The following is a 24,809-nucleotide window of genomic DNA, read 5'->3' as shown; positions in this document are numbered from 1 at the left end:
TGGTAGATGTAGTTCTACAAAGTACTTACTTTGTGTTGGTGTAGCACAAAAATCCAAACAATATATTTGTGTCTGCAATGTAATAAAATTAGAACAGGTTCAAAGAGTATTAAAAAAATCACAAATCTTCTTAAAAACTCTTCTTAGGAGGTTAGCCTGTAAATACAGCAGCTTTAGTTTAAATAATATATATTTTTTTGCTTTTACTTTTTACATGGATTACTGAAAGTCAGTAACTTATAGTACACTTACCATTTAAAGACAAAACTACAGAGAACACAAAACAACTGATATGCCTCGGACAGCTTGAGCTGACTGTAAATAAGCACCATGTGATCAGACACTGGAAGGCAAAGAAAAAAAACTTCTTGGGGACACGTAAGTGACGGTTCAAATGAGTAAACACAATTCTTCTCTCTGTTGTTTTCACATCTGAAATTCAATGTGCCGGTAAGACGAGTAGCGCAAAAGAAATGTTGTCTGAACTGATTTTCTGGCTCTAACAAACCTTTTGTTGTTCCTTACCAAAAAATATGTATTTAAAAAAATAGCTTTGGATTTGAAAAAGAAAGACTGAACATTTGGCAAACGCAGGTGCCACCACAGCGTCTACAGCCAAGTGTCCCACAGTGGGAGGGAAACCTGGCAGTGGAAGGCGACGCAGTGCCCACTCTTCTAGGCATGACTCACTCCGTCTCTGATATCCAATGAATATCATGGGGTTGTGTATGGATACACAGACTTCATGCAGAAAGCACCTCCTTCAGGCCACATGCAAGCCTATCAGTGATAGACTTATTAGTTGGCCTATTTAAGACAATTACTGTCATGGGTGTTTTGTTTTGTTTTTTTAAACAAAGACATGCATTAAGTAGATGTTCTAAACAGTGAATTTACAGTGTAAGCTGTGTTTCGACTATTTCCTACCCAGAACCTCTCTCTCTCAGAACTACTTAAAACCTGCAGCTCTAACCATCTGAAAAGATGGATCACCTTTTCAGTAACACCAATAATGGATTAAACTAAAACATAATTAAATGTAGATAACAGATGTTTATGAAAAGGATAACTAGTTATAACACAAATAACAACAACAATGTTTTACAGCCGTGGAACTATAATCAAAAGCTCACCAGCTACAACCTATAGCATGTGTGAAATCACTGCTAACTTTGTAGAAAATAGATTTCCAATTAATTTTACAGATATTAACTTTTGATCCTTAACAAATTAAGCAGAAAAATGTGCGTCTCCATGTAAAGACTGACTCTGACACACTTAAACTCTTATTAATATCTAATCCTAAGCGGGTTGAGATGATTTTATCTGCATCTCAAAATATGCAGATAAAACATTATATACTATTATATAATTTAAAACCTTAAAATATAGCTTTGATCACCGACTAATTTATTCCTGCAGCCATTAAATTTTGTCTTAGTTAAACATTAAAAATTACTATAAATTATCGGTGTCCCGATCCAATACTACTATTGCAGCTTTGAGCATCAGCTGATACAAATCATATATACTGGCATAAATCATATATACTCTTATTACTTATTTTGTAGTGTGAAATGTTAGAAAAGGCTTCATCAAGTGATATTACTCAGAGCAGAATATGTTTGGGAACAACAGACCCATTTATTATTAATCAACGGGTCTGCATGGAGAACACAAGCACTGCTGGTTAAAAAAGCTGGAGCGGACTAAAACCTGGAGTGGAGGACTTCTAACGGCGTGCTTATGTCGGAGATTTCAAATACAGGCTGATGCAGGGGTAGACAATCCTGGTCCTCGAGGGCAGGTGTCCTGCAACTCTTAGATGTCTCCCTGGTCCAACACACCTGAATCCAACAGCTGAATCACCTCCTAAATGCAGTCAAGTTCTCCAGAGTCCTGTTAATGACCTCATTATTTGACTCAGGTGTGTTGAAGTAAAGATACATCTAAAAGTTGCAGGAGACCGGCCCTCGAGGCCTGGAGTTGCCCACCCCTGGTTTAGGGTAACATCACAAGCCCCGCCTACTTACAAGGACCATTTCATCAGAAAAACTACCAGCCTGGTAAGCTGTTTGGTTCCTTGAAAAATGCAGAAATTCTTGCCAGGGTATTTATAGTCGAAAGACACCTTTGGTTATGTGACTGAAGTGACAAAAATATGACTTTTAGTAACGTGCATATCTGGGGCAACAATGAAAAATACAACAAATTAAACATTAAAAAAAATACAAAAATACTCGAAGCATTCCACTACAACTGTGATACACAGAAGATCTACTACTGAAGGACAGAGAAAAACATGAGGTGAGTTAGCACATGTACCTCCTGCTCTTACCAGAGTGGTGGGGTCAATCCATTTGACATGGCAGACATGGAAAAAACAAACTTGTATAAGTACCGTGAGCATCATCATGATAAGTAAAGCCGAGTTACTGCCTGCATCCAAAGTTTTGTTTCAACTGTGGCTATGACTGAACATTGAGTGGTATAACAAATGAAAACATTATACTATGCCAATGACATAGCAAGGGAGCATCACACTGATTTGGTAAGAGCACTGTTCAGGACAGGCTAGTTGACATTCAGCAAAAATTGGGTTCAAAACATCCAACTCACAAATGAAACTGGAGGAGAGAGAGAAGGAACAATGGGAAGCAAAAACAAACTCTTTGTACTTCTCTTTGTACTAAACATAATAAACCAAAACACTCCAACTCCTACCATATTCATGTCGATGCCATTGGTGTATGTCCACGCGTGTTGGAAATACTCCTCCAGCCTCTGTCTGAGCGGGTTGGGGATCTGATGGAAGCGGATGAACTCTTTGACTCGTAGCATTTGGAGGTGATACCGGGCCGTGCCAGAGTACAACCTCTGGATGATGGCAGACACATTCCCAAAGATGCTGGCATACATTAGAGCTGGCAAACAAACCCAAAGTTCAGTGATAAATACCGGCAGGTGCATACACTGAGGGTTGAATACTTAAGTGAATAAATGAAACTTTAGGGAGAAGCATGGTAACTTACATCCAATGAGCATGACACAGATGGAAAAGATCTTCTCAGAGTTGGTATTGGGGGAGACGTTCCCAAAGCCCACACTGGTCAAACTACTGAAGGTGAAGTAAAGAGCTGTGACGTACTTATCTTTGATGGAAGGGCCTGAGCTGGGGTCACTGTAGTTATATTTCTTTCCTTAAGGGGAATAATGTGGAGATTTTTTATTAGATTGTGCATTTTAACTGTGTGGTGAAGGTTGTATTACCAGAAAGTACCTATTGACACGCCAAGATTGTCCAGCCAGCCGATCTTATGCTCCAGGTAAGGCTTTTCCACGTTGCCAATTGCATACCAGATGCAGGCCAACCAGTGGGCGATTAGGGCAAATATACACATGAGCAGCATAAGAACAGCGGCACCGTACTCTGAGTAGCGGTCCAGCTTACGAGCAACTCGCACCAGGCGTAGCAAACGGGCCGTCTTTAGCAGGCCGATCAGAGTGGTGGTCTAGAAAAAACAAAACAAAAGAGTCTCAGACATGGAAAAATTATCAAAAAGTTGATGTTTTCCCTTTTATTGTGTGGTTGTATTGTCTCAATTCCTTTACACACCCTAGTTTGCTGTGCAACTAGAAGAAATTTTGCTGATGCTACATTTTTACTTTTGGCTATGACGTGAGCCCATAGCGAATAAGGTGATCTGCAACCAGAAGCAGCTGATTAACATCGCAAAAGCTGAAATAATATCTCAACTGTAGCCACAAATCCCAGATGAGTTGAGAGAGACGAAGGAAGCTTAAACCATCTCTTCCATCAATCATAATGGGCAACGTGAGATAGCTGGCTAGCAATTTGGATGAACTCCGAGCCCTATCAGATCACAGAATATCAGGAAAGCAGTATTATATGTTTGGCTATCGGACAGGAACCAACATCAATATCCCAAGGTTTCTTGACTATACAAGCAGACAGAAATTTAAATAGGAGAGGGAAAATAAAAGGAGGTGGAGCAGCATGAACCACAGGAGACAATGGTGCAAAGAACAACTCTTCATAAAATCAAGTAAATTATGGACAACCCTGAGTGTCCTCTTCATGAGATCGTGAGTCACCGAGTGTCTTCAGTTGCTGTATAGCTGATGTATTATAGCATATAGCATTCATAGCATTTTATATTTCAGAATGATTTAACAAACCGTCATGGTCTTTAAGTAGCCCAGATGTAAACAGGGGTACATCTAAAAATAGAATACAAGAAAATAGTAAAATATTTTTTGGAACTCACTTCATAAAGTAGAACTCATTATATAGATCCTTCACACAGAAAAATATTCTGTTCTATTATTTCTTATAATTTTAATGATTATTACTTATAGATAATGAAAACTCTACATTTTAGTGTCTCAGAAAATTTGAATATTACATAAGTTCAACAAAAAAGGGATATATTGCACAGAAATGTCAGGTTTCTGCTCATTTCTATTCACTCAATATTTGGTTGGTCCTCTTTTTGCATGAATTTTATTTATAAATGTTACATAATGGCCATATTATGGCCTGCATAGGGAGAAGACTGCTGACTTGACAGACGTGCATAATCATTCAAATGATAAGAAAGGCCTGAAATATTTCACTCTATGTGTAACAGATCTATACAAGTTTAACTTTTTTGAAATTAGTGAGAAAAACTATTGAACCTTTTCAGAATATAATTTTTTAGATGTACCTCTGATGTATCTTCATATTTGCTAGGATTTCCTTTCTACAGAACCTATGTGGTTGGGTGGGTGAACATGCCGGGTCACATTGCACTAAATTATATACTTTGGATCTATTATCACATCAAACTGACCGTAAATATTTAGACTTGAGATGTCCACTACAGATAAACTTATCCTAATGTGTCTTTCTTTATGTTTGATTTTTCAAAATCCAGTTGCTAGTGTTATATTACCTGATGTTTTATTATTGCTTCTTAGTAGTGTGGCCATTTTACAATTTCAAAGTGGTTAATCAAAATTCAGCTGCACAAGGCACTAACATGTTATCTACAGACAGATTTCCATCTTTATAACTTTTCGTTGTCTTTTTGTAAACAGTGTACAGCCTTGATATCTCTCCTACAACACCAACAAGTCTCTGAACATTTGAAGGCATTTCTTTGAAGTATATCAATTTTTCTAATTGTGGGCTTTGACTCAAAAAAAGGACACTAATGGCACTAAATATTTATTTTAAAAATCCAATAAAATACCTTTACGATTGTGGTTGTAATGTGACAAAATTAAAGGAATGTGTGCACTTTTGCAAAGTGAGAGGAGATAGATGGGAATTGCTTGCCTTTATTGCAGCATTTCTGTTTGTGGATGTCCTGCTCTGTAATCTCATGCTTCAGAATATCTAAGCCTGGTTAAATAACAGATAATGTGAACAAAGTGGAGTAGGTTGGGAGGGAGGGCATACAGTACAGTTATGACACTCGTCCCAATCCATTAGTGTCATGCAGTTGCAAACACAAAAAGAAAGAAAGCTAATTGTTCTACCACTCCTTATCACGCCTGACAATTACACTAATAGCCTGGGGGAAATCAGTAATCCACCGTCTCCGACAGTAGCAGGGCTTCTTCACATCTATGCTTGTTTAATTACACTTCATGCGCATGCAAGAGTAAATATGACAGATTATTGCAAAAGATTAAAGTGGCCAGTATTATAAATGGATGGTTGAATTTCTGTTCGTTATGAGCAATGGAGTGTTTTTTCTGATGGGTCCATTACAGGACCTGCATCCGACCAATCTCACCCAGAAATCCCCTCTGTCATCCACTGCATCGCATTCTGCCAGCAGAATCTGCCCTTGGTGCTGACAACTCACTGAGCAGCGAATGAGTCATATAGAAACAGATGAGGCCTAAATTATCTAGTGCACATTATCTGTGAGCATGCACCGCCTTAGGTGTAGCGCAGCTGACGGAGTGACCTGGACAGAAGACACGGCGCGCATCCACTACATGCAGAGTGTTGGCTGAGAACCTGCGAGTGTGGTAGCTGAAAAACAAGTAGGATTTAAGACCAAATCTAATTAGAATAGGAGAAAATGGAGTACAAATATTTGAAAACCAAGGTTTATTGACTTCTTGTTTGTCAAGATTGACTGAAGCTTGTGGTTTCTGTCTACCAGCGTTAAAAATGACTGGTGTGACTCTGAGTTGAGCATTCAAATCGTCAAGCATTGTGGTGGCAGCATCTTGCAAAATGACATCAGTTTAGTTACCTGATCATCTCCCTGACATCCGGTTTCACTTTGTTATTTTAACTTTTATAATGCTGCTTCCTCTGTAACACCCTGAATGGAAATTAGACTGGTGTAATGCTCTTAATGACCAAGCATCATCTTATCTCAGAGGCATTATAAAACCATCGTACCCCAACAGAGCATATCGCTCTCAGGGAGCTAGCATAATTTTGTTTCCTCTCAATTTCTAAAGGTAGAGAGGAAGCAACCTGATCTGCCAATAAAATATATAATAACTACTTTGATCCACAGTTGGATATGATGACCTTTCACATAAAGTCCGATCATGTTCTACTTAGAGGCTTCCTGTCTCATGCTATGCAGTGATGTTCACATTGTCTATAGAGTGACTTGTCAAAAATACTTACAGTAAAGAGGTTGTAATGTTAAAGTTAGTCAGTGAAGTCTGATGTTTTCACAAATCAATGATTAGCTTTAGTTTTTCAGTCATTTTAGGTTTCTGCTTATTCAGAGAAGGTACAGAGAAGACACCGTCTATACAAATGAATCTGTTTATATTGAAAACATGACAATGGATCAGGAGGTGGCATTGATAGGGAAATAAGGGACGGATGCCGGTGAGTCCTGTAGGGAAATTTATCACCATAAAATTTATTTTCCAATCTGCCAGCCTGCAATGATAAAAGTCTTTTTTAGACCATCAAAGTTAGAAGACGCTTCAAAATTATCCTGTCATAGCTGAGCAATAAAACCAAAAACACACGAGTCACATGTCACGTGTTGTTTCCAGGCAACAAAAGGTGCTTAAAATGTCTAAATATATTTCAGGCTGCTATATAAAAAGCTGAAAAGCAACATCTTCATGGATGTGCTATTTTTAGCTCCTGCTGGTGATTGGAGGAGCTAAAAATACATCCCGTCTTGTCATTCTCTGCATTTTGACAGTGCGCTCAGAACACAACGGGAACACACATTCTGTCACTCCCCAAGTCATTCAGCAGCATCATGCCAGTTGTCGGGTTTTTTTCCAACACCTTTCACTCACTCCGGCCCCCTAGCTATGGACTCCCGCCAAGGATCACATAGCTAACTGCAAATTATGACCGAGAATCAAATGGTTGACATTTTGTTCTACAAGCAGCAATCGCAATGCGTTCTGTGCTTGAGGGTGAGCCAAAATACGTGCAGGAGAATCTGGCATCTTAATTAAGCGCCTTATTTTTGCCTTGACTTGAAAATATGAGCAAGAGATTAAAAAACATACTCTTATCAAAGCAGTTTAAGGTTCATGTGTTTTTCTACAAGATAACACTGTGGGATTCTTTATGTGGTTAAAAAATACTTCCATGGCTAATTAGCTAAGAAAGTTAGCCGCAACACTGAACATCACATCAGTTAAAACTGAATCTTATGTTGTCTTAAATCTACTTTGACCACTTTTTGTTGGGCAACTTCCACAGGCCTAGTCAAAACATCGTGTCCTGGGCTGGTCTTTGACTGTCAAAACAGAGAAGTTCCTCTCATATGAATTCTATTTTTCTAATTTAGAAAAACAGAAAAGCTTTGAGTAACTTAGGATTTTATCACAACTTTTGATATTGTTTGTGGCATAAAAAGGTGTCTTTTTATTGTTTTTTTTTATTTTTTAGAAAGATAGTAATGTAAAAACATTAATGACATTATCTGTAAAGACATAGCTAAGGCTAAAATGAATGATTAGTGTGTCTAAAGTGTTCTTGCCTAAAATATATATATAATCAGTTAAATATGTCAATCAAATTAATTTTTTAAAATTCTGTTTCTCATTTCTGTTACTGTTCTGTCCATCTTTTGCCATCACAGCTTAAATTTTACACTTGTGGGACCAATAAAGGATTATTTTATCTCTGTTATTAATATTCTATTACTAATAAATATTAATAATACAATATTGTATTTCTAATTACTATTAAGAATACAATATTGAGGTAAATTAAGTGAAATGCTGATATAATTTTCAGGTTAAGTGGCTCAGAACAATGAATTCATGCCTTTTCCAGTTGATATGCCAGAACCTTAACACTCTTAATTGCTCTCTGACAGTCAGATAATTTGCTAACTCATCCCCCTCAGACGTTCATGAGCAGAATAGTTTCTCTACTGCAGAGTTGCCAGCAGAAGACAGAAACCTTTTAACTGATTTCTTTGAGGCTCTGCTGTCTGACTCTTGAAAAATATCAGAGGGAAGCAGATTTGACAGCTGAGTGTCAGATTGATTTAGGAGGCTAACTGCTTAAGATTACAGCTCAGAGCTATCGATGTTACAACGAACGGCTCACGAACCAGGATACATGCAGGAGACGTAGAAACATTTGGTCGTCGGTTTAGGCCAAAGGTTAATGTGGACTCCCTTTTCAATGCCTTTTGTGAGCCTGTATAATCCGGTTAACAATTAATCGATCGATAAATTAGTTTACTTTTCTTAATTAATCGATTCATCACGATCAATCCCATTAATCGTTTCAGTCCTGCTGTGTTTGTAACATCTGTTAATGTGGGTTGTGCTATCATTAATAGATACATCAACTCAGTAAAGGTCATAAGAACTGTGGTTGAGAAAATTGCTGTAAAAATGTAGCGAAAAACCCCCCAAAAGAAAATCAGCGTAATCTCTGGTTGTTTACTAACCAGCCTCTCTCTGCTCTCACCTCATCCGATCCTGAGCCAAAGATGAGCAGGTCGAATGGGATGGCCGCTACCATGTCTATGAGGAACCAGCCTTTAAAGTAATGGATGGCGATCTTGGCCGGATGGCTCACCACTTCCTCGTTGGCGTTGACATAAGTGGTTCTGAAGTTTATTAGAATGTCCACGATGAACATAATGTCCACTATGAGATCGACCACGTTCAGCGGAGAACAGGAGTAGCCGCACACCCGTCGTTTCTGCTCCTCCAGGTCATTGAGGAGAAAGGCAGCAGAGTAGGGGGTGAAAATGGCGGTGTAGATGACCAGCAGCAGGATGAGCCAGTCCCACACTGCTTTGAAGGGGCTGTAATGGAGGATGGTCCATTTGTCTATGCGTGGAGTCTGGAGCTTATACTCAGGCAGCACATCTGCACCCAGAGACAGAACCTGAGGAGAAACAATCATTTATCAATTTGCTGCAATGATTTCTTATTAGAGTAAATCATTTGCACCAGAGTTTCCACTAATATAACAAAAAATAAAAATGGCTGACAAGTAACTGCAAGAGTTTGGACAGAAAAATAAAAGGTTAAGACATTTCTTCATGAGGAAGCTCACGGTGCAGTATAAATGCAAATTAAAAATTATCTGGCAAGAAAAATATTCTAGGCATGATGTCGCTTATATAAATAATCTGTTAAGCAAAACATAAAAAAATGCTACGAGTGAGGAGGCTGCAGCTGAAATGTTAACATATTAGACAGACAGAATAAGCCATTCCTGATCCAGCTGCTTCTGAGGAACTTTTATATAAGCATCACATATCTTTCAGTTTCCAGCTGTGTGAAACCTTTGCATTGACTAGCAAAAGTACTTATACCATTTCAACCTAACTCGGTCATAGAAAAACATTTTTAAAAAGTTCCACCATGTAGATGTACCTTGGATATCAAAATATGTTTTCTGATTTTTTCCATAAAACCTAAAAATCAGTTTGCAAAAACATGTATAAAAATGACATATGTACAAATGTTCTAGATGTTTTAATGATCATCCAAAACTATGAAAAGATATTTTACTTTTTTAATAAACTGGTACACTGAGTCACAGAGGCTGTTCAAGGTTTTTTCAAGTTGTGGCAGTTTATGACCCTGTGGGACGAACTTTTCTATCCAATATTTTATGACTGAACTCTAGGGTTCAATCTCCAAGAATGGATTAAAAAACTGAAGAAAAGACAGCATTTGTATATTATTTTGTTTGAAGTAGAGATGTAGTATAACACAACAGTGGGTCTTACAAGGTTAACCTTTTTATAACAGCAAACATCAACATATTTGATTGCGGTTTTATGGGAAAGTACAGCATAATTGTCAGGTACAAGGGAGAAGATCCATGGCTTAAAAACTGCTTACAAAAACAATACATTAAAAAAACAGTCTATATTTTTGTTATTCTCCCTTTAATTTGATTAAACTTGTGGAAGACGTTGTTCTGATTAGATGAAACTGAACTTTTCGCCTGATGATCAACATGCCATGGAGGACAGACTTAAGTTTAGAATCAATAAGGCGACTTCTTCAGGCACTGATTTTCTTCAGAAGTGTCAAAGGGAGGAGAGTATAAAGGAAATATCCTGTTGCATTTTTTCCTCCAGAATGTTGAAAGTCCCTTCCACTTCACGGTTATGCACCATTTTGTAGTGGTGTAATGCACACTATTGCAATAACAGGCATTCAGGTGACAAAATGCGAGAAAGTTCGAGGAGTATCGATGTGGTAGAAAGGCTCTGTATCTGGACGGTTGCATGAAAGACAAAGGTGTAATTATCAGACAATATGATCATCTTTGTAATTGTAATATTTACCCTTGTAGCTTCTAACATCAAAATAGTCAATTTCACTTGACATTCTCATTTTGTTTGAGGTAATAATTTGCTCAAGTAGGGGAAACGGCTATTAATTTAAGTTTCCTAAGTAATCCTCAGGCATTGACTCCTTCAGTAGTAATTATGGAAGTCCAACGTACGATCACAAAGAGACATACGAAGACCACAAAGACAGAGACACAGTTACTGTGAGTGATAAAGCTGGGAATTGAAACTGAATATATTTGGCATTCATCATCTTCGGATGTTTCCTTATCTTATTCCTGGCCACCTTTATAATCTCAGTGATTATAAAGGCAGAAAGGTCGATGGGGAGGAGGGATGATGTATAGCACCAAGGCGGCTGAAGTGTTATTAACTGAAATGGCCATTAGGAAGTTCTCCATCCTGAGCGCTGGACAGGGTCAAAAGCTATTACCCTCTGTATGGAATAACCTTTGAAATCAATCAGAAACCAAAGGACAGACAAAGTGAATGTGTTCTATTATTCATCAAACGTCCACTTTATTAAAGGTTGGAGTGTAAAATGTCCATTTTGATTGTGGTCCAACTCAATGTTTAGCTGCAGGAAAATCTCAGCTAAGGGAAAAAGAAAGGACAGTTTTCAAAGTCCTTCATGCTACAAAATGGGGACATCATCAAATAATTTGCTCTGTCCACAAGTACTAAAATCACTTAAATAATCCCAGACGTAGTCAACATTGTTTGTAGGACCAATCTTAGTAGCAGTAACTGATTTTATTGCTTTATTATGGACTATTTTTATGTTTTCAATGTTGGACCACTAAACACTGGTTAGTGGTCTAACACTGGAATAACGTAAGGTAAATACTACCATGTTTATAAGTTTTAATGTCAAAAATGTTTCCACATTTTGTAGAAAGAGCAATGTATCATCAGCATAAGGGCTAATTTCATGAGTCAGACTTGCTGCTTTAATTCCAGTAAGATAATTGTTTTGTCAAATTGAAGCTACCAGAAGTTTGATTTGGTGCTTTGTGGTCCATCTAAAACCTGGAGACAAGAAAAGGAAGTGTGCTCAAATCAAAAGTCCAACTTATGGCAGAAAATGTTCCACCAAAAAACTTTGCATCCAATAAAATTTGAGGATTTAAATTTATGTTACAATATGTTTATGTTACAATATTATGCTCAGTCTTCTATACAAAATGGCTTCCGTTCGCATAAAAAAAATCTGCTATCCGACAACTGACTCAAGAATCTAGAATTATCGACTCCTCAACAGCAAAGACTTGTTGCTGAAAAACCACCTCAAATCATGAATCCTCCACCACCAACACAAACAGTTGCAAAGTCTTTTGGCTGACAATCTTTTAGTTTTCCTCATGCATGATGCTACACATTCTCGCCAAAGATATCTAGTTTAATCCTAAACCGTAAAGGATTGCTTCAAATGTCTTGTTGTTCACTCAGATTCAATTTTGCAAATCTATATCATCATTTTATTCTTTCTTTAAAAAGAAAAGCAGTGGTTCTAGTCGAGGAGAACTTGATCTGTTCTTTTTTTTAAAAATCAGAAACTAACATGATAATAGTCTGGAAGGAAGCTCTTGACGGTGATTTTGAAGTTTGTCTGTATGCAATATTTTATTCTTGCAAGTCATCTGTTGGTCTTCAAACTGTTTAAAATTTACCTTATAAACGTTCTCAGGTTGATGAGTAGCAAAAATTGCTTCTCCAAGACAATTTCTGCCATCTTCTTATTTTGACATTATGGGAAAACACCCTAACACTTGAGAGCAACAGGAATTACAATTTAGAGTCTGGTAAAGGTCACAAGTTTCATTAGCTTATGTACCTTAAACCAATGATTGAATTCCTTCCAATCAACAATCATTCAAGTCAAATTCAAGACAACATGACAATTCTCTAAAACTCCATTAGCCATCAGTATATATGGAGACATTATCCCTCGGCCTGGGAGGAGTCAGTCAGTTGGCAGAATTACAGCTCTAGATTAGGGTGTTGTAGCCAATCTGTGTCTAAATAAAAGATACCACCTTAATTATTTATTGTACCTAGTTTAGCTATGCTCAAACTCTTGTGGGGTAACGCAAAGCTTCTGTTTCCACTTGCTTAAGAAAATGCAAATGAACAACAGATTTCCCCCCCTTCTTTGGGTCTATTTGGGCTCTTCTGTCAGAAAGAATGTATGATTCTTAGGATTTGAATCTTTCATCATGTGGCTTTTGTCATTAATGATTCAGTTTCAGATAAAGCCAAGCAATTTAAACTTGGAGAGCAGTAGGCATCTGAGGTTCATGTGTGCATAAAACATACAAACTGACACGTTCAAAATGTGGGGAAGCATTATGGGGTGCTACGAGGGCGCTTTCTTTCTTTGCTGACCAGCTTCTTGGGTAAACCCCCCATCTGCCTGTGATAATCAGCAAGGCGGCCAAGGCCAGCAGAGAGCATGTCTGTTCAAAACCTTGATCGTAGCTTCAGATGAACGCGGGAGTCCAGAGTTGGTTTCAAGACATCTGCTGTCTCTTTGTGTTCTTCACAGCAAGGGTTCTAGAGACTGATTATACACTTAAACTCAAGATGATGGAAACTCAGCACCGTCTCTCTGATGGCAAGTCTCCTTACACAGAAACATTAACGCCTGGTAAAGACATCAACATACCCTTGAACTAGTCCAAATTCAAATCTCTATCTATTTTATTGAGATTTCACATGATAGCCCAACACAAATTATAATCCATAACGTTGAAGAAAAGGATATATGATGCATGGTTTTCAATCATTTTCCAAATAAATTCATTTGAATTTAACCCTTTTTACTGTAACAACCTGAAAAACAATGGAAATTATAGTCTGGAAAATATGATAATTGAAGTAAAAGGTGGCTCTATATGGGAATAAATCAGGAGAATGGAATGCAAATACATATCAAACTTAAATTATTATTTTTTAAGTTTGACATAAAATCAATTGAAATCAATTCTCGAGCAGTACGATACACTGGGTTGCCCTCTCGTTGCCTCTAGATGTTGTCTTCAGCCTCTAGCAGAGGCGGTCTGAGTGCAGACTGGGGTCAACTTCTTCTGTCCTTTATCTGTTACGCTGGTGATGGGTAAAAATGCAAAACTGAGATGGAATTTGTGGTTTGCTCTGACCTTGTAATACTTCGCTTTACACTGCCCGTCTACTTGGTGTTTGGTCTCAATCCTGCCAGGAACCGAGGTGATGACCTCAGTACCCGACTGTAACTCTAGAAATCTGCCTGAAGCTGTGGATGCTGTCTGGCAGCTGTAAGAGTATCCCAACTTCTTCACTGCAAGTGAAAGACACCTCTGCGGTTTTTACATATTAGCCCCCTTAAGTTTCAATTAAGTATCCTCAGACTCAAAGCGGACAGATGAGACTGTGGATTCAATCTGCCCACATCAGATTACCCACTGTAGTCTGGTTTGTTTCCTTCAGCGCACTCCGGCTTCTTCCATGTATCTATTCCTTATGGTAAACTGTAAATGGGATTTCTCATGGCTTTTTTTCAACAATAATTTTCATTTTGTCCTTTAAATGGCCAAACTTGTGGAGTGGAAGACTAATGGCCTCTATTTACTAATTTACTAATCAGAGAAAAGAAAGCTGAATGCAAGTCATGCTACAATTCTTTACATTTATTAGTAAAAAAAAATGTAAAAATGAGGCATTTTACCCTCACTTTCTTCAACTATACAGTACTTTTTGCTGGCCAAGCACAATCCCGATGACAAAAACTACTAAAAATAGGGAAGCAAAAAGTATTTACAGTTTGTTAATATATAAAACAGAAAAGAAAGCAAACTTAATTAACTTTGACTTTACTACGTAAGTAACTGAAGTAAAAAAAAAGAAAATTCATGGCCAGATTCTGTCATCTTGTGAATTTCAACATCTCTGTCATTTAAAGGGGCATTGTTATGTTTTCCATGCCATTTTATATCACAATTAAGAAACTATATTACCTTCAGTTCTTATAAAAATGCAGCATATATCAAATATGATTTAGATTAAATTTTACTTCATAAATTCATGCCTTAAAATTAGACCTCTGTCTTTTTGAGAAACACTTGCTTTCTCCATCACTCCCGCTTCAAGAAGTCATCACAGCATCGTTCCTCTGTTAATGTTTTCACCAGTGTTTCATTGAGAAGAAGGTCTCATAATTAGCTCAGCAGAAATGCAGTTTCACCAGCTGTTTGCCAATTGCTGCTGGCTAGTCTGAAGGAGCTTAATGGGGGAGTTACGGGAATGGGCTGCTCTGAAAGGCAGAAGCTTGTAAGCTTGCAAACTGGAGCTCTGAGGAGGAGCTTTGTCCTTGAAGGCAGTGCTCAGTCCTACATTGCATTTTGTACAGCTGAATGGTTGCCATGGGAGATTAAAGGACTTCCCAAATGTGCATGAAAAAAATCAATGTTACACTTTTGATGAGGGAATAACTTTATAAAATGATGTAAAGTAAAAAAAAAAGAAGTCAATTTTACATAAAAAACAGATTTCAAACTTGTAGTATCATCATGACTTCCATTGTTACTGCTGGCTGAGCACAGATTTTAATAAAGAGGAACGGTATCCCCGTTTTAAAAACAGAAAATCTATAACCCTACCTGTGTAACTTTGTCTGTGACATTATGCGTGCGGTCTTTGACTTTTGGGGCAATGATGGTCTTCTCAGAAGAAGGAGGGGAGGGACACTTCTTTTCATTGTTGGCTTCAGAGAAGTTGAGGGTGATGAGGGGGATCTTGTTAATGGTGCTGTACCTATTGAGGTTGGAGTCGGAGGTGGAGCCCAGCAGGCTGGACTTGATGTGGCTGAGTGGCCCTGAAAGAGAAAGCAATGGGGTGAGGATCGCACCGATCAACAGTGACCCAGGTTTTTGTTAGGATTGTGAACTGTGGACATCAGAAAACAGCCGGGGTGGGTCATTTGTGTCGTGACACAAGGAGTGAGAATGGAGAGGTCCTCGCTGTTGGTGTATGTGGAACCACAACACAACACTGGTATTACAGACAGACACCGAAATACAAACTCTACACCCTCTGACTGACCCATCTCAAATTAACAGGCTGCTTAAAGCTCCTCATTAAAAGGTAATGTAAACTGTCAGGACAAAAATCAAAGAATGCAACCCAACACTGAAAACAAGTCATTGTCTGATGGAGCTTGAACATACATTTGCAGTCAGAAGTTAACACAGACTTGTCATGGGCATGAAGGTTTTCATGGTTTATGGTTTTTTTATTGATTTATTTGAACAGATTCTGTTCAAATCAGTCGACTTCCTGTGTCACTTCTTGTTGTACCACACAAAGTCTGACACACATCGACAAAAACTTTATAAGTATAAAACAACAAAGGAGCAAAATTTCCAGCCACCACCCAAGTCTCTGTTCTGCAGCAGCATAAATAAACATCCAAGAATAGAAAACATTCAAATAGCTTCCTAAACCGTGAGTGCAATCTGCCTTCATTTTTAAACACCTCACTGAGATTGAACATAGCCAATTTTGAGTCTTGTTCTTCCCTCAGCAACACTGTTCACACTCAAGAGTGTTGTTGCCTGGCGACGTGTCAGCATTTAGGGTGCGGTGGATTTTTGGGTTTCAGGCGAACTAGTGAAGCTAAAAATCACCCAGTTCTGGTCCATAAAATGGCTCGTCTGTGATACTTTGGGTGAAAGATCTGGATATAGAAGTTAACAGAAATGTGAAAACCTTCATTAAATGATTTGGGTGAATATGTAAGTATTTGACCTCATGTGGATTACACAAATCCACCCATTCAAACTTACACGCTTCATGTTGTTTTTAAAATTCATTAAAATTAAATGCTGTATAGTCTTCCACCAAGAAAAAAAGCAACAAAAACAGTCCAAATAAATCATTAAAGGCCAAACTTAATATGACCAACCATGCCAAAGTTGAGATTATGTAAACTTCCATTATGTAATGCTTCCTTATCTGAGTGTGTTATACTTTCCAGGATTTTACAGCATTTAATAAAAGAACTGCCTAGCAGACATGAAGTTTCTGGCCTCCTACGAAAGCATACAACTCTTCAAGAATATGACACCATCATACAGACACGCACACCAACATGTGGCCCAATGAGAATGATCGAAAGTGAAAAAACAGACTTGCTGATTCAGTAGTGTGAGCCAGCAAAAGAAGGCTTCTCTGCTTTGCTTCCCTTTTCACCAAGAACGTTAAAGTGATTGAGAGTCAAGGACGGGGAAACAGACAGCTGAGGGTGAGAGATTGCATGCGCAGCTTCAATGCATGCCACAGTCAGGGTACATCACAGCAGTCATAAAGAATAACTTAAAAGATAAAGCTGAAGCCATACCCCCAGCCATCCAGGAGCGCGATACTAGCAGACCAGGGGAGAGAAGAAATAGGAGGTAGAGGGGAAAGTGGGATTATGGACGCTGATTGGACTGTAGGGTCATGGGTGTAAACAACATCAACATCGTGCTATTATCAGACAATCACCTTGGTTGATTCTGCGATAATGAGATTAGAGAGCTGATGCTGCCAGGTACACTTCTATAACTTAATCTTCAATATAAATAAAGATTATCTATCTACATTTTGCCACACTACAACCAGAAGTTTTGAACTTTAATGGGATTCTAAGTGACGGTTCAAAGTAGGCATAAGTATAAAGTGCAAGTAAGATGCATGGTTTTCATATCCCAATTCAACTTTTTCACTTCAACTACGATACAGACATTGCAACTTTGAATATCGACCGATACCGATATTTATCTGACACAATATCAGCACGAATCATGCTTACTTTTGTTACTTATTTTGTAGTGAGGAATGTTAGAAAAGATTTGATCTAGTCATATTACTCATAATGTAAGGGAAAAGGGAACAGCAGACCGATTTATTATTTACCAACGGGTCTGCATGAGAGATATAAGAGCTGCTGGATAACAATGTGGAGTTGGACTTAACTCTGGAGGGGAGAATTTGTTATTTTATGTTGGAGATTTTAGATGCAGGCTGATATAATTCAATACTGTTAGCCAGTTATGGAGAAAAACATCTTATATGTTGCAAACAAATTGATACCATGAATAAGGTTTTGTTTCCAGTAGGATAACCAGATGAAACAAATAATCTGGGCTACCATAGTTTACATTAAAGGATAATCATATGTTTGAATTTATACAAACATAAATCCAACTGCTGCTCAGAGACTCTTCAAATTTGATTGAGCTTTCACTATTTTTTAAACAGCAATGGGCAAAACGTGTCTTGACGTCCAAAGCTGAAATCAAGTGATTGCGTATGCATGGGACACTTTTCAGTTTGGTATAAGCATTTGAAACCATGTATCCATTTGCTTTCACTTCAGTTATGCACTACTTTGTGTTTGTCTCTCATGTACAAATACTCAACACATGCATTCAAGTTTGTGGCTATAATGTGACACAATGTTGAACCTCTAAAAGGGTTTATGAATAAACTGCCATAGGCAGCAAATAAGTAGCATGTCCTATAGAATCCAGAATAAGAAGTGTGTTTGTGATTTTTTTTTAATAACGGTGTAGTGTGTGTGGGGGGGTGTATCAACTTTAAATGGAAACACAGCCAGATTTCTATTTATTTAGATGTGGCAGCATAGATGCAAAGGGTGCACAGAAAAAAAAACAGAGGTTAAAGACAGTGGGAGGTTTCACTGCGGAAAGCTTCATTGATTTTCTTCAATAGACAACAAGCAGGAGAGAAATAGAAAGTGTTGCTTCATGCATGCGCGTGCACGGGTCAGTGTGTGTTCTCTTTACTGAGCCCTCGCCGAGCGACTGGCGAGGGTCAGCCCGGTCATGTACACTCAGACTACGTCAATTAGTGCTGCGCTAGTCTTTCGAGAACTTACAAACACACTGTCAGTCATCCACAAAGGCATTTGCATTCAACAGAAATCCTCTGTGGAGAAATTCATGCAAAGAAGCAGGCTTTGCGCGTTATACATGTCTTGTCCAACAGGCGTGCCAAAAGAAGCATAAGTCCAGGATGCAGCAAGCTGCTGTTGGTTACCTTTGATATTGCGACCATTGTCTGTGAGGAGGAAAAAGACAGGGGAACTGCAGGTGAGTGAAGAAACAGGAATAAATGTGACATCAGACCTGAAATCAAGCCCTATGGAGAGTTCATTAGAGTGAAGCGCACATATTAGTGTGTCAGCCATTCTCGGAGGCTACAATGAAAATCACACTTAATGGGTGAAGTAGACTGATTGGGCTGAATTGGCACTTTAACCATCAGCTTAAGAGGAAAAATGACCATGACAAGAATCTAAAGATGATCAGTGACACATAGTATGTTTGTTTTAACATCTTTGCAGGTGAAAAAAGAAGACAAGCTATCACATTTTCTTTTGGCAATAAATATTTAAATATCTTCATATTTGTATGTAAAATTAAGTTCAATTATTGTTAAATTATCTTTCATTTAAAGCACACAGAGTTTCTACTTCTTCCCCCTTCAGGCATTCTCCTGATTACTGGCCTCCATCTCATCCTATCTCTACCTTTCTCTTCTGTCATACCTACCCTGTGACAATCTAAAGGAGTAATTTATTGTTATTATGTACAAAATTTTGTTAATATTCATCAGTTAAAGTGTTATTTCAAAGTCGTCTCAAAATATTCAAAATATTTGATGTGCACGTATCGGAGAGGGCTTTGCTTCTGTCTAACTTTTAGAGCTTTTTCCTGTAAGGGACATTCTGATGTTGCTTTTTTAAAATTAGGATTATTATTTGCTCTCATACAGCAAATAAGTACTAGGATTGTACATCATTCAATACATCTCTGAACCTTCTCTGTGGTCTTCTTTTTTCTACCTTCCTGTCACCATACTCAATATCCTTTGACAAAATATGAGCCATCTGTCTTCTTCGCATGCCCAAACAGTCTCAGCTAAACCTATTCAAGTGTTTTCAACAGCACAACATAGCAGGAGATCCAATAATAATGCCATCTTGTTTAGCTCTTGCAGCTATCATTCTTTAACTACTCATAACACTTTTCTTTATCCACTTCATGCTGCCTGTACCTTCTTCTTGATCCGTCTTGTGCGCTGCCTCTTGCTATGAATGTTTGACCCTGGCACTTAACTCATCTATGCTTTATGCCTCTAGCACTTGAAGCTACATTGTGTTTCCCTCTCATTCACAAATCATTTCCTTATTTTCTCCACTGACTCCCAGCTCCCTTCTTTCTAGAACTCTAGAACAAACTCTTACTACAGATGACAATGTTGTCTGCAAATATTGTAATCCATGGGGACTCCTGCCTCTGGTCTTTTATCAATTTATACATCATCATTGCAAACAAGGAAGCACTTTCAACTCATCTTACTGCTGTCTAACTGTCCTTGTACATGACTTTCACCACCCTCACAAGCGATCTCTGTTAGACCTGACTTCTGAACACAGGACCTTCTCCCTTGGCACCTTATCATGTACTTTCACTAACACCACAAAGACACAAGGAGACTGACTTCGTTGCAGTTCTCCATCAACACTCGAGAAACAAACATCGCATCGATGCTCTTTGTCTTTGTGAAATCTAACTGCTGCTGTAGAACGGCCACTTCTCTTCTTGACCTACTTTCAGCAACCTCTTCTCATATCTTCATAGACTTTTTCCCTAAAGTTCTGCACAACTCTGTTGTTCTTGAAAGTAATAACCAACACACGCCTTAGCTACGTTTCCAGATTTTCTGAGCATTTATTTAGCTGTATTGTAACAAATTTTGAGGAACTAAAAGTGACATCCTTGAGGAATACTGCCTTTACTTAAAGGGTCTTTTTATTCAACTAGAACAAAGCTTTATTGCAGATCCATTTGTATGTACTCAAGGTGGTATTCTCACAAAGGAACCATCACCCCTTTACTCTTGTGAATATTCCAACTGGCTAACTTACGCCAGCAGCTAATTTGATTGTGACCGAGCTGGTTACTAGTTCAGGCATAAAAATTCAGCTCCTACTGAGATTTAAAAATCTCTCCACAGACTACTGTATCTGCCTTAGTAACCAATCAACTAATAGTGGATTTAGTTGGGTAAAACATACCTTCACTGGCATGCCTGTCCCTGAATGTAGTTTTGTACTTGGAACTGAAGCCTTCAATGTCATGTACAGAAGAGGCTCTGCGAATACTGCACACGGTCTCTCTAGAGGCAGTTGGAGTGAGGCCCGGGATTGACGGCGCTGCAGTAAGTGTGTCCTCTTGGCTCTGGTGTTGGGTCTGGGCAACGACCTGGCCCTTGTACATCCGATCCCAGGGGCCCTTGGGGGATGAGTGGTCTAAGGGGCCCGATACCGGGGTTGAACAATGGCTGGGGCCGATGAGAGCGCGGGTGTCGTTGGCATAGGATGGACTGCAGCTCTCGCGAGTGGTGGGGAGTTGGTAGTCGCGTGTCACCACCGAGCCATCGCTGTGTCGAGGAGAGTCCACCATCACCGCGTCTGGGTCCTCTTGGGGAAGGGACTGCTTGCTGATGCCCAGGAGCGGTAAGGCTGGGAAACGGAAGCGGAAGAACCTCCCTCTACCTGATGGGAGAAAAGGTAGAAGAACAGCACTGTCAAGATCCTTTGTGTTCTGGCAATCTCTTCCTAAAATGCTAAGGCTAGAACGTCTCAAGGCTCCTCATGTAGAGCAGGAATGCTTTCAGTTGCATTCCTGCTCTACAACACTTGAGTCAAAAGGCTGAGATCCATGTTTCTCAATTCCGGCCCTCCGGGACCACTGCCCTGTTTATTTTAGATGTGTCTCTGTTCTAGAACCCCTGATTCAAATATGCATGACCTCCTCTGTATGCCATCAAGTGCTGCAGAAGCCTGTTAATCACCCACCTATTCAAGACACTTGTGTGGCAGAGGGGAAACATCTAAAACATGCAGGGCTGTTATCCCTGAGGACTGGAATTGAGAAACACTGGCTTAGATCACATGTGTTCATGTGTTGAAACGGCCTAGTCAAAGTTCAGACCTAAATCCAACTGAGAATCTTTTTCAAAACTTGACATAAATGTGCAAAGACACTCTCACGGTCTTCCGGTCTCACGGACTGATCTGACTGATCTTGACCTATTTTGAAAAGATGAATAGGCAAAGGTTGGAGTCTCAAGATCCATGAAGGTAGTTGATAAATACTAAAAGGATCCTGCAGGTGGGATTACAAAGAGCGTTTTAGAACATTTTGACTAATATACTATTTAGGTTGGTCTATCACATAAAACCCTAGTAAAATGTAGAAGTAAAAAAGTTAAAAATAAAGAGCACTACTTAACTACTGAGGGAAAAAAAGCCAGAATGGGATTAACATTACTTGTTTTGACCTTGCACTGCTGTTTCCAGTGTGCTTAAAACAGAACCTGAATAAAGTCCCCAGAGCTGATATTTTAGGTATTGGCTAATGGCACCAGAAAGCCTGGTACTGCTGCAATCTGAAAAGCTCAGATCAAAACAAATGCCTATTGTGCTTCAGGCTCAAGTTCAATCTTCAATTTCCCTTTAATTATTCATAAGGGGGGGAAAGGGGAACATTTACTGAAATTTTATAATGCACCGGTGCACTGAGATGAGGATCCTTTAAAGGATTACGTTCAGTATTTTAATGAGTGACTGATAGCCTCTGGAGAGTTAAAGCCCAGTGTTACAAAGTCATAGAGGATAAATGTAAGACAAGTCTGCTCTCAGGAACAGTTGTGAAGCATAAGACTAACTTTAGGGTAAATGCTGAGCTGCCTGTTCACTGACAAACAGAATTTACAAATCACACTTTTCTGCATTTTACATTATGTGCAGTCATGTTATGACAGTGACGCTTGCGGATTTAAACATATAGACAACGAATCGTGGCCTCCATCTAGTGAATCATTTAGCCGCGTAAACATACGGCATACATATTGCATTTGTGTTTCAGCTCCCAAACACAAGTCTGCCTGCCATGATCAAAGCAAAAACATTTGCATTCAAAGTCAGACATGCCAACAGGAAGTATTCTATGTACAAATTATATATGAAGAGTAACTAAATGCAGCAGACTAACGTGTGGCCTAGTTCAACCTCTGCTTAATTTATTCTAATAAACAGGAAGGGAGGGAACAATCTACAACCCTGCACAGTGAGGAGGTGTGACTTCTTAGAGAGCAAATTAATTTAATTGTTCTAATAATAACTCTGCTAATGCAGCTCAGACCTGAGCATCCAACATCCTGACTTCGCTGCAGCATTACTATTTTGCGGCTGAAATTAAGTTCTGGGTTTTTATAACAGTTTCATGACGTTCCTCTAAAATAAAAACATCTTTTGTTCCTGAAGCGTCAGATATACCTTATAATAGTCAGCTACGTCAAGCCTAAAATACAGCCATGCACTGCAAAAAAGTTATTTTTGTATAATTTCTTGTGCAAATATCAAAGTACATTTGAAGTAAGATGAAACAAGCTTACAAGTAACTTTTCAGCAAGAAATAGGACAATAGGTAAATAACGCCATAATATTACTGAAAATGTACCTGTTTCACTGGCAGACTTTTGGACTTATAATATATATTTCCCATGTTATAAGTGAAATATTCTAGTGGACCTAGAACTTTTTTTTTTACTCTTACGGAATTGCTGACTAAATGTAAGTTAGTTTTGTCTTATTTCAAGTGTACTAAGATATTTGCACGAGATACTAGACCAAAGATACAGTACATCAGAAGCTGTGTTTCCCTGGAGCATATAATTGTGCAAATTGGATTTACAAAAATAAATTTGCTTAGTAGAAATGGCAATTTTGAAAAAAAATCATGTTTTTCGATACAAGATTTTTCCATTAAGATGAGGCGGTTTATCAGCTGTGTCGAAATTATTGTATTTCGCAAAACTGCAACCGAAATACTTTTTTCACGTCACACATGTGATCAACAAACGGATGTTACGATTGGTGGAAAAGATGAAGACGACGTCAGGAAGTGGTCGTTTCTATGTTGTTCAATGACCTATTGCGTGAACAAATGTATTCACGTGCAATTTTAAATGCTTTTTTTTTATTTCATGGAAACACTGCAACTACAAAATCATAGATAAGCAATAAATTCATTCCATAAACCATGTGTTTTTAAAATTAGATCTTAAGTCAGATGCACAATAATAACGTGTGCTTACAAACGTCGATACGAAAACAGTCAATTTGAATCTTGCAGGAATAGCTGCCCTGAGTACACTTCCTGGGTTTTCGGCGTATGTAGAGTTTGAGGGTGTCTCTTCCCTCCTCTGTCTTCTCATTCTTTTCCTGCTCCACCAGGCAGTTTTTCACAACCAGTGGACACTCAGTGGCCCTTGTTGCTATGATACCAGAGAGTAATATTTGCATAGAATATTAATTGGGCCCTCAGTTGGGGAGAGAAATGTCCTTCTGAGCATGATTCAGTCGACAGGGGAGAAGCCCAAAAAAGAAAGGAAAGCTGTTTAAAAAGAAGGCTAAATAAAACGCTAATGTTCTTTTGTTTCTGCCTCTGGTTGGGACTTCTGCTGACATCAGACTTAACTACAGCAGTTGTGCAGTGAATGTGCTTAAATGATTTGCATGAAGCATTATTTTACCTAAAGGAGTGTTTACCTGAGCTCCCTGTCCTCCAATTATACAGATTATTCTGCTTTGCCCTGCTCTCATTTATTAGAGAGAAAATAAAGGTGTTATTGCACTGAGCCTGAAGTAATGGAAGTTAATTTTAACTCTTTTCCTTTCATTACACATTTCCCAAAGGCGGGAAAATGCAAATGAGAATAAGGGCGATACAGTGCGATAAAGCTATCTGGGTTTGAAATGAGCATGAAGTATATCTAGATATTCAAACGTTCTGTAAAAAATATTTTCTCCCAACTTTCTGACAATTAAATCAGCTTAAATGTTTCACGTTTTAAGTCTTAAGGGTTACCAAACACTTCTATTTATTAAATGCTACAATA

The 24,809-nt window shown here is 38.5% G+C and overlaps 1 protein-coding gene across 4 annotated transcripts in view; it reads right to left on the bottom strand.

The window, feature by feature from the left end:
* The window catches only part of LOC114140755 (potassium voltage-gated channel subfamily H member 7-like), a 67,513-nt gene that overhangs the window by 15,660 nt on the left and 27,044 nt on the right, over nt 1-24,809 (bottom strand). For 2 of the 4 annotated variants that reach the window (XM_028010958.1, XM_028010959.1), the window contains exons 4-11: nt 20,920-21,399; nt 18,876-18,896; nt 17,173-17,196; nt 15,434-15,648; nt 8,948-9,373; nt 3,281-3,512; nt 3,033-3,200; nt 2,725-2,924 (exon numbers count right to left, since the gene is read on the bottom strand). In XM_028010958.1, coding sequence (XP_027866759.1) covers nt 2,725-2,924; nt 3,033-3,200; nt 3,281-3,512; nt 8,948-9,373; nt 15,434-15,648; nt 17,173-17,196; nt 18,876-18,896; nt 20,920-21,399 — 1,766 coding nt within the window. Of the gene's footprint in view, nt 1-2,723; nt 2,925-3,032; nt 3,201-3,280; nt 3,513-8,947; nt 9,374-15,433; nt 15,649-17,172; nt 17,197-18,875; nt 18,897-20,919; nt 21,400-24,809 lie in introns of all 4 variants that reach the window. The other 2 variants (XM_028010960.1, XM_028010961.1) reach the window with 2 other exon arrangements.

Source organism: Xiphophorus couchianus, chromosome 24, assembly GCF_001444195.1.
Source record: "Xiphophorus couchianus chromosome 24, X_couchianus-1.0, whole genome shotgun sequence".
Classification (NCBI taxonomy): domain Eukaryota; kingdom Metazoa; phylum Chordata; class Actinopteri; order Cyprinodontiformes; family Poeciliidae; genus Xiphophorus; species Xiphophorus couchianus.
Note: the sequence above shows the minus strand (reverse complement) of the source record. Positions and strands in the feature narration are given on the sequence as shown.